Raw genomic sequence first — 14,587 nt, 5'->3', positions numbered from 1 at the left:
GAAGGCCTTAGTAAAAGATATTGTACATATATTCACAATATAAAGATTTATATATATTTGATTAAAACTGTTATATTTAAGCAATATTATCTGTTAGACATGTGTAAATTTATCTAATTAGCACAAACTAAATTAAAAGTTGGACAAATATCTTGTTTAAAATAAGAAATGATTGTGTATGTACTTGAATTGGATATGTAAAATGCATTGACTTATAGTACTTGTATTTTGTTTACAATTTGTTTAAACAATTAAATTTTTACATAATTTTTATCTGGTAACTTTATTTCATCCATATTTTAACTTCCAAAAACTGCACCTTGAAATACATATAAAGTCTGGAAGAGGTCAGAAGACAAACAGCAAACTCTTTATAAAGCCATATTCAATTGAAGTCAAAATAATTCAGAGATCAATGATGATAAAGTGATATCGGTAACACAATGTTCATGTATGTCTGTAGTGAACTTTTGAGTTTATTAAAAAGATGAAGTTTGAAGTTATCAATTTAAATTATATAAAACAAAATCCTTTCTAAAAAGAACTATTGTTATATTAAACGTTAATTCATTCACATCATTCAAAATGATGTGTTTTTTTTTTTAATTCATTGTAATCAGATGTATTCATGATAACTTTGCCAATGTAATCATTAATTTAATCAGACACTTTCAGAAATGATGTAATCATTAATTTAATCAGACACTTTCAGAAATGATGTAATCATTAATTTAATTTAATCGTACAAATGACAAAGTAATTGTAATTTAATCAATTATATTGAAAGTAATCGGACCATCTCTGTCCCTTACACATATTATAAACACAGAAACCAAATCATTCCGGATTTCACGAAGTTTTCAAAAGAATGGCATAAGTTGAAACATTGATAACATTATTGTTCATATAATCATATGACAGATGATATATGATGTCAACTGGGAGACAAAAACTTCAGAAGTTGTGGTTGCTAAAATGGAGTTACATTAAAATGAAAGTTGCAGTAAAATAATATCTCAGATAGTACGTAATGGAAAAGCCAAATGATGTTCCAACAATGCAATGATATCTCCCACCGTAAGTGTCATCAAGTTCGTCTTTTATGTCCTTCACGCTGGTATATCAATCAAAAGCTTCCCGGGTAAATTGTAATGTTCGCCTTTGCATGGCTCTAGACATGTCAACTGCTTTGATCTCTACAAAATATGACATTGTTATTTCATTTTAGTTGCAAAACGCTTCACAAGAATGCAAAAAAAGATTTTCCTGACTAATTGATAGACATGAAATAAGTTTACATTTAATAAATACATAATCTAACAAGCTCTTTATATTTAAAGAAAGGCTCTATTCAGACAGATTGTAGGAGACAAATCCTATTTAATGGTTAAACTATTTTAGTAACTGTTTTAAAAAAAATGTTGTCCTGAACAGTAATGCGCTATATACTAAATAAAAACCTACCTACAGCCCTTGATTTTGATCTTCAGTTTCGAAGGATTTCTGTAATAAAAAGCAGGATATGTGTTATTGATTCTTAGATATATAATTGCATTTCTCCAAATTAAAGATTGAATACACAGAAAGATATCAAACAAAGTAATATGTAAAGCAAAGGTAAACAATAAAAGAAAAAATACGTAATTAGTTCCTGCTAAAGCAAAAGAAGTGAGGACAGAACACTGAATTTCTCTCATCAGTGGATGATTTTGACAATATACCGGAAGTGTGATCCAAGTCATAAAACCAAGTTTAACCAAACATTTTCTTCGGAAAATACCTGTACCAAGTCAGGTATATGATGCTTTGTTGGTTGGTATAAAATAAAAATGTTGATTTTTTTCTGTTTGATGGACTTATTCCTTTTAAATTTACTTGGAGTTCGGTATTTTGGTATAATTTTTATACAGCAGGTAGTTAAAAAGGAATTTAAACCACATTTGAATCAATGAATTTGTGTTGCGCAATAAAGCTGGTATCTGTAAGTATTGCACCAGAAAGATGAAAATAATAAATGTCTTCCGTTCGAAGCGGTTTCCAGATTGAACTCCATCAGTAACGACCAAAGCTATGTATTCAAAACCAAGCATGTATGAATACCCAAAATAACCTTTAAAAACTATGCATGTCCACTAGGGACCCAAATTTATATCTTTTTTTTACTATATTTTAAATGGACTTCCTTCAAATGTACTTGTATACCTAACAAATATAAACATTTCATATGAGTTGAAAATATTGCTTTCGATCAAAACGATGTTTGCTCGCAGTCAGACGAAATATAATCAAGATGGCGGAATTAAACATTGCACTTACACTACAGGAATTGGACGAAATACCATTATATTGTTGATAAAAAAAGGTTTACTACGTTATAAAAAGGTTATTTCACTCAATATTATCCATTGCTATTATCAATTTGCTGATATTTCGCAGGTTTATTGCATTAAGTTTATAGTATAAAATCTTGATCATGCCGAGTTCTTTGGAAAAAAAAACCTCAAAATATAATATAAGGAAACCAGTCAATATACATAATAAGGTGGGTAAACATTCAAGGTTATGAAAGAACAGCAGATTTCCCAACTAATCACACTCATGCAGGTCGGAATGATCTTTCAAAACGTGCACTACAATCGTGTCTTTGTAAAAATTGTAATCTAAAGTTCAGTTCAATTATTGTTATGACTAAAACACGAAAAATATTTTGATAAAAGTTTAATTGGCTCAACAACATCAATTTTATCGGAGATTGCTTCAAATTTGAAAAAAGTCCTTGAGCTCGTATATTTAAATGGCAATTTTATAAAGTATTATTGCATTTTACATTTTTAAAAGCTGAAAATCTTTTCCGAACTTTTGGATTTCATATCATTAACTCATTGATAACTTTTGAAAGTGTTATTCACGATTATGATTGTAATCCTTTGCAATTTTGAAAACTTTTCGTGTAAATGTTTTATATTCTTAATGAAATCATCGTTCTTTTTGGAATGATATGTATATTTGTTCGAGGCAGGGTATTATCGATTGATGAATAAGAGAAACAGTTGAAACTATAAAAGTGAGTGGGAGAAGTTGAAACAGTTGAAACTATAAAAGTGAGTGGGAGAAGTTGAAACAGTTGAAACTATAAAAGTGAGTGGGAGAAGTTCAAAAGCGGACCAAAAAACTTTAATACGAATTAAAAATAATAAATACAAACGAAAGAGGAAAACTGCGGAAAAACCAACAAAAGTACGCAAAATACTATACAGAGACCTCAAAGATTGAGCAACATTAACCTAAAGAAAACACGGGATACTCTAATAACTTCAATGTCACAATGATGATCAAATTCCAAGCCTATTTCTTTCCATGAATTCTTATTACCAGCATCCTTTTGCAAAACTTTTAGAAATTTTTGGTCCACAATGCTCTTCAACTTTGCACTTTATTTGGCCTTTTTAACTTTTTTGGATTCGATGAGTCTTTCGTAGACGAAACGCGCGTCTGGCGCAAGTTGAAAAATTCAATCCTGGTATCTATGATGAGTTTATTGCTACAATTTTATTTTATTATTGTAGTTTATGTTACTTTGATTTGCCATTGTCGCGTTTATCTTTCCAGTGGTTCTTATTGCTTGTTCTTTCGTTTTCATTTTGTTCTTTAATTGATCAACATTTTAAAGGACAGTCTTATTTTAGATTGAGATATTTTGATTGAGTGAAATTTGCATGGTGACTGATAGCAAGATACGCTTAACCTGTTCACGCAATCGATCTTGCTCTTTGTTTTTCAGTTTATGTGTTTCCCTCACGGTTTATTTATACTTTGACTTATACCTTCTTAATGGATCAATAATATTTGATCATCAGTAAAATATTGTTGCCTCTAAATTTAACTCTCTAAATATATTTAAAAGCGTCACATTCTCATATGCGTGTCCATTCATTTTTTTTTTATAATCATTATGTATATATATTGATAAAGAAGAAATGGTATGATTGCCAATGATACAAATCGCAAACAGAGATCGAATGAAATAGAAAATATAGTAAAAAATCAGAATATAAGTATAAAAGAATGTGTAGACAGCCCTCTCACAAGCAAAAACCTTAAATGTAAATGTAAATTATAAGGGCATAAACTACAGGTACAGGACACATTTTTCCGCATCCACACAACGCACATTACAAACCCTGCAGTTAATATAGAAATAAGAAGATGTTGTAAAATTACAAATTAAACTACTCTCCAACAAAAACCAAATGAAATAGGACGTATAGTACTACAAAAGTTCAATGCATGTACTTGTAACGTATCTATAACAATACATTAGTACGTACCCTTTCTGTCAAGTGATGTTTCAAAACATCATTGTCCCCTTTTACATCTTTTGAAGGTTGGAAGGCTATACTAACAAAACAAAACCATTTGTAGGATTAGAAACATAATAAGTATTGTAAAAAAAGGCTATGTGTTTATATTCCAAACAGGAACTTTATGTCATATGCAATGAGACAACATTTCCATCAATGGTCAACATATTGAAATTCACTGTTAAATGGTACTTCAGGGAAGAATAAATAAATACGCGAATCAAACTGCAAGAATTTATCATGAGGAAATTACAAATCATAAATGTACAGTTTGTTACAAATTATTGCAAAACAAAGGGCAGCTACTATCATGTTAAATGAACACTATATTTGAAAACATTCTGGGAATCAAATTTACACAAATCACTTTTTTCTTTTAGTGGTCCAAAAAAACAGCAATTCATTATTCGGCGAAATTAAAACAAAAAATCTGTAAGTCGTAATTTTAAAAAGGTGCTATATGTGTAACTTTAACAACACTGTCTACCACCGCTGTTTTTTTGTTAAATGTATAAATGTATAGGGAGATAAAATATGATTTATTCTTGTGATTTATATTATATACATTTGGGCTAATTAGGGTTCGTGCTGCTCTGTCTTCAGTTTTGTTTGTTGTGTTTTGTAAACTGTTGTTTATTTTCCACTTATCAGTTCAATGTTCCTATAGTACCTTTCGCCTCACTTTTATTGGAAATTGGTTTAATTCAAGTGAAACAGAATAAGAATATTTATTGAATCCAATTAAAGGGCCCGTTTCCGAGCATATACATAAATACATATATGTATTGATTATACAATATTTTTTTTAGGATATATTACATTAAGAATAAATGATTAAATTAAATAAATATTCTCTATACCAGTTCTCTCACACACAAACAATCGCCCACCTTTTTACACACAATTGCCCACTCTCATCATATTACAAAATCACTCTCTCACATACACATTCACCCTCTCACACAATCATCCCCTTTCACACACAATCACCCTCACAGTATAAAAAAATTGAACCAAGTGAGTTTTTCTTAAATAAAGATATTATTAATTATTAAAAGTAATGTTGTTTCTCTCTTTTATTCACACCATCTTTCTCTCGAGCACACGCTCCATCTTTTTCTCTTGCGCATACACTCGACCTTTTTCTCTCGCGCTTACACTCGATCTTTTTCTCTCGCGCTTACACTCGATCTATTTCTCTCGCGCACACACTCGACCTTTTTCTCTCGCGCACACACTCGACCTTTTTCTCTCGCGCTTACACTCGATCTTTTTCTCTCGCGCTTACACTCGATCTATTTCTCTCGCGCATACACTCAATCTTTTTCTCTCGCGCACACACTCGACCTTTTTCTCTCGCGCACACACTCGACCTTTTTCTCTCGCGCACACACTCGACCTTTTCTCTCGCGCTTACACTCGATCTTTTTCTCTCGCGCTTACACTCGAACTATTTCTCTCGCGCATACACTCAATCTTTTTCTCTCGCGCACATACTCGACCTTTTTCTCTCGCGCACACACTCGACCTTTTTCTCTCGTGCTTACACTCGATCTTTTTCTCTCGCGCACACACTCGACCTTTTTCTCTCGCGCACACACTCGACCTTTTTCTCTCGCGCTTACACTCGATCTTTTCCTCTCGCGCATACACTCGATCTTTTTCTCTCGCGCACACACTCGATCTTTTTCTCTCGCGCTTACACTCGATCTATTGTTTTAATCTCTCACCATCCTTTTTCGCAGTTTCTCTCTCTCATTTGCACGAACTATATCACTCTATCATAACGCGTATTCACACACTCGCTTAATCAGTGTTCACTCTGTCTCAAAAGCTCTTTCAATCATTCATACTCACTCTAACATTGACTATCTTCAACTCACTAGTATATGCTCCTGACTCACATCGCCTCGTCCACTATCAGTAACAATTACGCTCTGTCGATGATTTTTTAAACCCCAAACCCGAGCGCCAAATCAATTTTAAACAAACACGTCTGCTATTACACGTTTAACCGCTTTCGCCCAGTAACATACCTACACATGGGCCTCTTCTTTAACTCACACAATCGCTCACACTCTCACACACATTGCCCACCCTTCAACCATTTTATCTATGATGTGTTTATTTACACAATCATCCTCTGACATACACAATCGCGCACACTCAAACAATCATGCTTTCTCACACACAATCACCCCTTTCTAACACACACAATCATCTTCACAAAAAAAAAGTTGAAGTGACACAAAATATTTTAATAAGAAAATGTATCATGTGGTATTTGAAGTGTTTATTTCTTGCATTTAAATTTTTACAAAGGAAGTGCTTTTTCATTTGTTGATCCTTCTATTGACACAAAATATTTCAATAAGAAAATGTATCATGTGGTATTTGAAGTGTTTATTTCTTGCATTTAAATTTTTACAAAGGAAGTGCTTTTTCATTTGTTGATCCTTCTATTGATTTTGTCAGTTTAATACATTTAAAGTGTTCAATCTTTTTGTTATCATTTCGAAATTTTCGAAATGAAGACATTCAAGGGTAGTTACTTAAATTGTTTTGTATTTGTACCTCAAATAAAGGTAACAAATGTTTACCAATCAGTTCACGTGTAGTCATCGAAGTATTAAAACAAACACATGTTCTAGGTATTTTTCGTGATTGCATTTAGTGTCATTAGGAGTAATTAAATTCTTTTACTAAGAAAGCAACAAGTTCATAAGAACTTTTTTTTTAATTGAGATTATAAAAATTTTATATTTTCAATAATCTGGTTTAATTCAATCAAATATTCGTGTGGGTGCGTGGGCGTTGCAGCCTGTAGCTCAATGCCATATTCGGCATGGCCATAGCGTCGATCGCAGCATGAATCAGAATTTTGGAATTCCCGTATCAGCTAGAATAGAATTTTGGAATTCCCGTATCGGGCACTTGTTAATTTGCTGTCGACAAGAAAGCAAGTGTTACGCAAATAAGTTAAAATATCCAGAAAAAGAAGATGCCTAACAAGAGAAATGCGGTTGGATCGCCATCAAGGGCCATGGGGAAGAAAAGAAGAACGACTAGCAGGACAGGAGGAAAGAAAGTGCAGCCCGAGGAAATTGCCCAAAAGAAAGACGGAGCTGACCGGAGAAGATCTGCCAAGAAAACAAAAGAGGTCGGACATGTGGTGGCAGAAGTACCTGAGGAAAATACTGATATCTCATCAGGTAATGAGTCGGAGGAAGATGCACGGGCATTCCCCTCTTTAAGACACGAAATTGCAAATAATTCCATTGATTTTACTCCGTCACAAGAATCTAGCGTTCATGACACAGTGGGGGAACACGTGTCTTTTAAAATTAAAGAAAAAATTTGGGAGGGAAAATTTATAGAGCTTCATTCTCTTTTGAGAACGCAAAAAGAAATGGAAGAGGTTGACGAGGGCGATTTAAAATTAAAAAGGGGGAAAATTTGCATTGAAAAAAGATCGTCGGGGGTTTATTTGTCAATAAATGAATGGACTTCAGCATTCATGATTTTTATGAGTGTCTACATTGAGAAATACAACACACGGGCACAGGAATTGTTAAAATATATGCGCGATATAAGATTAGCGGCAACTAGGTCAGAAAACTGGGCTACCTATGACGAGCAATTTAGGCTAAAAATAGAAAAGAATCCTAATTTATCTTGGGGAAATATACACGGTGAATATTGGCTATTACACATCACATCTCCCACAGTACACAACAGTGTGTCAGTGCAATCACAGGGTTATAGAACAGATACACAAAATCGTGGTAATTATAACTCAAATGCAGCTACACTTCCAAACAATAGAACACATCAAAAATCACAGGTAACTAGTGGAAGTGTAAATATGTCATGTAAATACTATAATAATGGTACTGACTGTCCCTACTTCCCTCGTTGTAGGTTTAAACACATATGCCAAATATGCAGTGGCAAACACAGAAAAGCCCAATGTAATAACCGGGCGCAAGGAAGAAATAACAAAAAGTATTAATTTTTATTCATTGGGAAATACTCCTATAAAAGTATCAGTCTTGGAAAATTATTTAGAATTCTACCCACTTAACAATGTAGCACATGAAATTATATCTGGTTTCAAATACGGTTTTTCTTTAAAATATTTTGGCTCTAGGGAACCAAGGGAGAGTTCCAATTTAAAAAGTGCATTACAGCTACCCAAAATTTTTAAAGAAAAATTAATGAAGGAAGTTAAACTTGGTCGCATAGCTGGTCCTTTCAGATACCCACCTTTTCCCACACTTCAGGTATCACCAATGGGGCTAGTGCCAAAAAAGGATGGGGATTTCAGACTTATTCAACATTTATCCTATCCTGAGAATAATTCAATAAATGATTTTATTGATAAAGATCATTGTTCAGTGCAGTACAGTTCAGTGGACGAAGCAGCATGTTTGATTAATAGACACAAAACATTTGCCCGATTAAGTCAGTGTGACGTAAAAGCGGCTTTTCGTTTGTTGCCAATTGCCCCGCACGATTTTGACTTATTGGGGATAAAATTTCAGGGTGAATATTATCTTAATAAAATGCTCCCTATGGGGGCCTCAATAAGTTGTGCCCTGTGGGAGAAATTTGCAAAAGCTTTGCATTGGATAATACAGCTAAAAAGCGGAAATGATGATATCCTCCATTATTTAGATGATTTTCTTTTTGTCAAGTCGAGCCAAACATCAAAAGTTGGCAATACTTTGAAGTTATTCCAAGAGGTATGCAACAAAATAGGTATTCCTCTTGCTAGTGACAAGACTACTTTGCCGACTACATTACTTATGTTTTTGGGTATAGAATTTGATACACAGAATTTAATCATGCGACTTCCAAATGAAAAACTTGTCAAACTCTCACAAAAAATCAGAGATACCTTGGACAGTTCTAAAATAACTCTTAAAGATATGCAATCCCTTCTTGGGCTCCTGAATTTTGCTTGTAAGGTAGTTGCTCCAGGCCGCACCTTCTGTCGCAGACTCATAAATTCAACAATTGGGGTAAGAAAATCGTATTTCAAAATCCGAGTAAACAAGCAGATGAAAGCAGATTTAGAAGTTTGGTTAGACTTTTTAAAACAATACAATGGTGTAACTGTAATAACAGACAATGTATGGGTTTCAAATGAAAAATTAGAGTTGTTCACTGATAGTGCAGGGGGGTCCAAAGGCGGGTATGGGATCTATTTTGCAGGTCAGTGGGCCCAAGGCACATGGCCAAAACATTGGGTTGAGACTGGAATCACCAGAGATATGACATTGTTAGAGTTGTTTCCAGTTGTAGCTGCTCTTATGTCCTGGGAATCCTATTTTGTTAACAAAAAAGTTATTTTTCATGTTGATAATCAGGCGGTTGTTCAAATCATTAATATGAAAACTAGCAAGTCAAGTAGAGTTATGACTTTAGTAAGACAGATGGTTTTAATGAACTTAAAAAATAATACATTAGTTAAGGCAATTTATATCCCTTCAAAACAAAACCAAATTGCTGATTGTCTTTCTCGTTCTCAGTGGGGGAAGTTCAGAAGCCTAGCTCCAGAAGCAGACCAGTGGCCAACCAAAATTCCAACACAGATCTGGAACATTTAAGTCAGGTGGCTGATTATATTGTCAATCAAGGTGTGTCCAAAAATACACAAAAATCATACAATTTGGCTCTGTCAAAACTTTGTACTTTTAGATCATCTTATAAATTGAAACAGGATTGGCCGGTGCCAGTCAATGATTTGTTAAATTTTATAGCTTTTTTGTCAGTACAGGGTCTTTCGGGGGGAACCATATCATCTTATATATCAGGAGTTTCATACCACCATAAAATTCAAGGGATACAGGATACTACAAAATTCTTTATAATTGGAAAGGCATTAGAAGGAATAAAAAGAATTCAAGGGGGAAAACGTAATGACATTAGAGCACCAATTACAGTGCAATTGTTATCAGATATGATTAGTTGTTTAGATAAAGTATGTAAGAATAAATATGAAGCTGCTTTATTTTCAGCAGTTTTTTCTGTTGCCTTCTTTGGTTTGCTAAGAGTAGGGGAAATCACTACTTCAAAATCCAAGTCTGTTATAAATGGCTCCAACTTAACAATTTCTGATATTTTAGTAAGGAGAAAAGTCCTGGAGCTAAGAGTAAGGTGGTCAAAAACTGACCAAAAGGGAAAGTCTGTTACTTTGTTGATAGCTGAGAACGGAAAAAACTACTGTCCGGTACGACTCATTAACGAATATTTAAAGGTACGACCTACCTGTAACAATACAGATTTGTTTATCCATTATACTGGTATGCCTTTAACTAGATACCAATTCAGTAGTATACTGGAAAAAGCTTTACAATTTCTTCGTATTAGTAAAGGCCATTTTAGGTCACATAGTTTTAGAATTGGGGGAGCCACGGAACTAGCCAGGCAGGGGGTCTCAGAGGAGGTAATTATGAGATTAGGCAGATGGAAATCGCATGCTTATTCTCGCTATATTAGGTTACAATTTTTCTAGTTTCAAAAAGCTAACAAGCTAAAGGTTTTCACAGGTCCCAAGATTTTATGGATTGTTGGAAGTTCCCTTGTTCATTGGGCCAACGTAGAGGCGAAGAAATATGGTAGGAACAACCTGGGACTGGGGTCAAAAGGTGTAACAACATACTGGATTGGGCAACCTGGTTTACAGATTAAAGATTTGGACTCCCTACTGGACGCAAAAAGAAAAATTTTACCTTCTCCTCATTTTATAATAATTCACTGTGGAGCTAATGATTTGACAGATTTAGAATTGACAGGGACGGGTTTAATGGAAAATGTAAAATGTTCTATCCTACGTTACAAGGCTTTATTTAAAAATGTTATTATAATATGGTCTTCAATGCTACAGCGCAGATACTGGCATTTTGCCCCCTTGAATGCGGGTGCAATAATCGAACAGAAGAGAAAAAGAGTGAATTCAGTGGTCAAAAACTTTGTAATAGAAAACGGGGGGAAAGCTATATTACATGAGAACATTAGGGCAAGTGAAGTGTCTTTATACAGAACAGATGGAACTCATTTGTCACAAACTGGAAATCAGGTTTTCTTAAATAATATACAAGGGGGTGTTGAGTCTTTCCTACGCACAACAAAATCAACTTTTCCAATGATTCAATAATGAAAATTTTGTGGAGGTGAGAACCCCAGTCAGATTTGGTAGCTGACTGGGGCTCTCATGTGGCGGTCCAGGGAGACTGGTAGTGATTGGGGGATTATTTCACTCGGCCCTTGCTCTGGGCCTGACAAGTTCTACAATTTGCAGGTTTGGAAAATGTGGTTAGTGGTAACGGTGGGGTCTACAGATGGGTAACTCTGGGACCTCCTCCACCTCATATTATAGAGGGGAGGCCTACACCTGCCAACAGGTGGGGCACTAATAACTGGAGCATTGGTAATACGAGTGTTTTCCCCGGTCACTCCCCATGGTAGGTGGTGGTGTAACCGTGTTTAACTACCAGGGGTTTTATGACACTATGTCAACATAGGTCAGCTGATAGCCATTGTGTATAGGTAATCGGTAGTCACCCTGGCGCCTCAACAAAATATTATAAAATACTCTGTAGCCAAAGTAATGCCACAAAGTAAAAATGTATATTCTAGTCATGAAAATGTAAATACAAGTTGGTGTAATAAAATGTATGTTTAATTCAAAGGATTGTTTTTGTATTAGTTGTAAAAGTTATAAATGAAAAACAGAGGATGGAACCTCTACACAAATGAGTATAATATACAGAAAGTCTGTATAATGTTAATTTTGGTATTTGTGAATTACGGTAAAACAACAGATAAAGAGAGACAACTCTAGATGAATTTTTAATCACTGTGTGATTAAAGGTAGAACTTCAACATAGTTTAGAAATACGTCAACAACTCTTGATCGTTGTTCTTCATCTCATTGTTATTCGTTCAGTATTGATATAGGGTCTTCTTCTATGAGTATTGCAATTAATTGAGATTATAAAAATTTTATATTTTCAATAATCTGGTTTAATTCAATCAAATATTCGTGTGGTTGCGTGGGCGTTGCAGCCTGTAGCTCAATGCCATATTCGGCATGGCCATAGCGTCGATCGCAGCATGAATCAGAATTTTGGAATTCCCGTATCAGCTAGAATAGAATTTTGGAATTCCCGTATCGGGCACTTGTTAATTTGCTGTCGACAAGAAAGCAAGTGTTACGCAAATAAGTTAAAATATCCAAACCCGCCCGCCCTCCCTATGAGAATAGTTGCTGCTGTTTTTGTTTTATATTTTCAGGCACTGGTTTGCTGTATTTGATTACAATATTATGGTTACCAGTATACAAGCCGGACCTTCATAGTATTGGACCTATACAGGACTATTTGGAATAAACTTGCGTTTCTATGATTTGGACATTTCCGTCATTAAGCACGTTATTAACATATGGACTATTGTGATTTAAGCATCCAGAATTAATTCTAGTTTTAAGTAATTAACAATTTAAACAATTTGAAAGAAAACAAGACATTTTAAAGAAATTAATTATCTTCTACTATCCTTAGGCGCAGAGTCAAATTTGAATGGGGGGAGGTCCAGGGAGACTGGTAGTGATTGGGGGATTATTTCACTCGGCCCTTGCTCTGGGCCTGACAAGTTCTACAATTTGCAGGTTTGGAAAATGTGGTTAGTGGTAACGGTGGGGTCTACAGATGGGTAACTCTGGGACCTCCTCCACCTCATATTATAGAGGGGAGGCCTACACCTGCCAACAGGTGGGGCACTAATAACTGGAGCATTGGTAATACGAGTGTTTTCCCCGGTCACTCCCCATGGTAGGTGGTGGTGTAACCGTGTTTAACTACCAGGGGTTTTATGACACTATGTCAACATAGGTCAGCTGATAGCCATTGTGTATAGGTAATCGGTAGTCACCCTGGCGCCTCAACAAAATATTATAAAATACTCTGTAGCCAAAGTAATGCCACAAAGTAAAAATGTATATTCTAGTCATGAAAATGTAAATACAAGTTGGTGTAATAAAATGTATGTTTAATTCAAAGGATTGTTTTTGTATTAGTTGTAAAAGTTATAAATGAAAAACAGAGGATGGAACCTCTACACAAATGAGTATAATATACAGAAAGTCTGTATAATGTTAATTTTGGTATTTGTGAATTACGGTAAAACAACAGATAAAGAGAGACAACTCTAGATGAATTTTTAATCACTGTGTGATTAAAGGTAGAACTTCAACATAGTTTAGAAATACGTCAACAACTCTTGATCGTTGTTCTTCATCTCATTGTTATTCGTTCAGTATTGATATAGGGTCTTCTTCTATGAGTATTGCAATTAATTTGCTATTTTATTACCCTCTCTCATTTACAGCTTGCGTGTTTTCAATACATGGCGTAGCTAGCAAATAATGAAGCGTAATAACATATTAACCAGATCGAACTAGGTCGCCTAAATGGCGATCCCGTTAATCTCAGAATGATTCTTTTAATCATATGCATTTGCTATTTAAATGAATGTTTTTCATTTAATAATTTAACAGTTTTCCCTATATTTTATGATTAATTGGCGTTCAAACGTGTGTATCGTTACTTATGTTGACTAGTATAGTATACATGGTATACTAGTATTTATTTCTCGGGAAATACATTTTGGTATGAAAATAACAGAACGTAATCTCTATTTGTAGTTTGAGTTGTATAATGAAGCCAATTAAAACTCAGAAAATTCACTTATATTTATCCGTTGAATATGTAACTAGATTTTTTTTAAATCCATTTAAAAAAAATTCTTTCGTTTTTCAATTGACGACAACACATTTCAGCCTTTGAAAAACGGTGTGTTGAAGTTTTTGTTTGTCTAAATCTATAAATTGTAAATAAGTAAAATCACAAAAATACTGAACTTAGAGGAAGATCAATGGGAAAGTCCATAATCACATGGCAAAATCAAATAACAAAACGCATCAAAAACGAATGGACAAGAACTGTCATATTCCTGACTTGGTACAGGCATTTTCAAATGTAGAAAATGGTGGATTAAACCTGGTTCTATAGCGCTAACCCTCTCACTTTAATGACAGTCTCATCAATTTCCGATATTTTTACATTGATGCGTTAAATAAAAGCATGAGTGGGGATTATATATCCCTCATTTGAACTGTTGTTCAAGGATTTGCTTATGCATGACTTTTATGATATAAAGTA

At 34.3% G+C, this 14,587-nt stretch overlaps 2 protein-coding genes across 2 annotated transcripts; both read left to right on the top strand.

Annotated features, from left to right (window-relative positions):
* Positions 1-7,105: 7,105 nt before the first annotated feature.
* LOC139502166 (uncharacterized) lies at positions 7,106-13,425 on the top strand. The gene is made up of 2 exons (XM_071291542.1): positions 7,106-8,205; positions 10,916-13,425. The coding sequence occupies exons 1-2, from the start codon at positions 7,363-7,365 to the stop codon at positions 10,967-10,969; spliced, it is 897 nt and encodes a 298-aa protein (XP_071147643.1). The 5' UTR covers positions 7,106-7,362; the 3' UTR covers positions 10,970-13,425.
* Positions 8,249-12,057, top strand: LOC139501814 (uncharacterized). Its single transcript, XM_071291032.1, has 2 exons — positions 8,249-9,790; positions 9,877-12,057. The coding sequence occupies exons 1-2, from the start codon at positions 8,249-8,251 to the stop codon at positions 10,879-10,881; spliced, it is 2,547 nt and encodes an 848-aa protein (XP_071147133.1). The 3' UTR covers positions 10,882-12,057.
* Positions 13,426-14,587: the final 1,162 nt, after the last annotated feature.

The sequence above is a fragment of the Mytilus edulis genome, chromosome 13 (genome assembly GCF_963676685.1).
Source record: "Mytilus edulis chromosome 13, xbMytEdul2.2, whole genome shotgun sequence".
NCBI classification, from domain to species: Eukaryota; Metazoa; Mollusca; class Bivalvia; order Mytilida; family Mytilidae; genus Mytilus; species Mytilus edulis.
This window is presented reverse-complemented; position numbering and strand designations above follow the sequence as displayed.

Bases quoted from the DNA above. Each gene is read 5' to 3' on its own strand.
- LOC139501814 (XM_071291032.1), top strand. From the start codon at position 8,249: ATGGTACTGACTGTCCCTACTTCCCTCGTTGTAGGTTTAAACACATAT. The intron at 9,791-9,876 runs GTAAGACAGATG...CCAAATTGCTGA, and splicing joins CAAGTAGAGTTATGACTTTA to TTGTCTTTCTCGTTCTCAGT.
- LOC139502166 (XM_071291542.1), top strand. From the start codon at position 7,363: ATGCCTAACAAGAGAAATGCGGTTGGATCGCCATCAAGGGCCATGGGG. The intron at 8,206-10,915 runs GTAACTAGTGGA...AGGTTTTCACAG, and splicing joins GAACACATCAAAAATCACAG to GTCCCAAGATTTTATGGATT.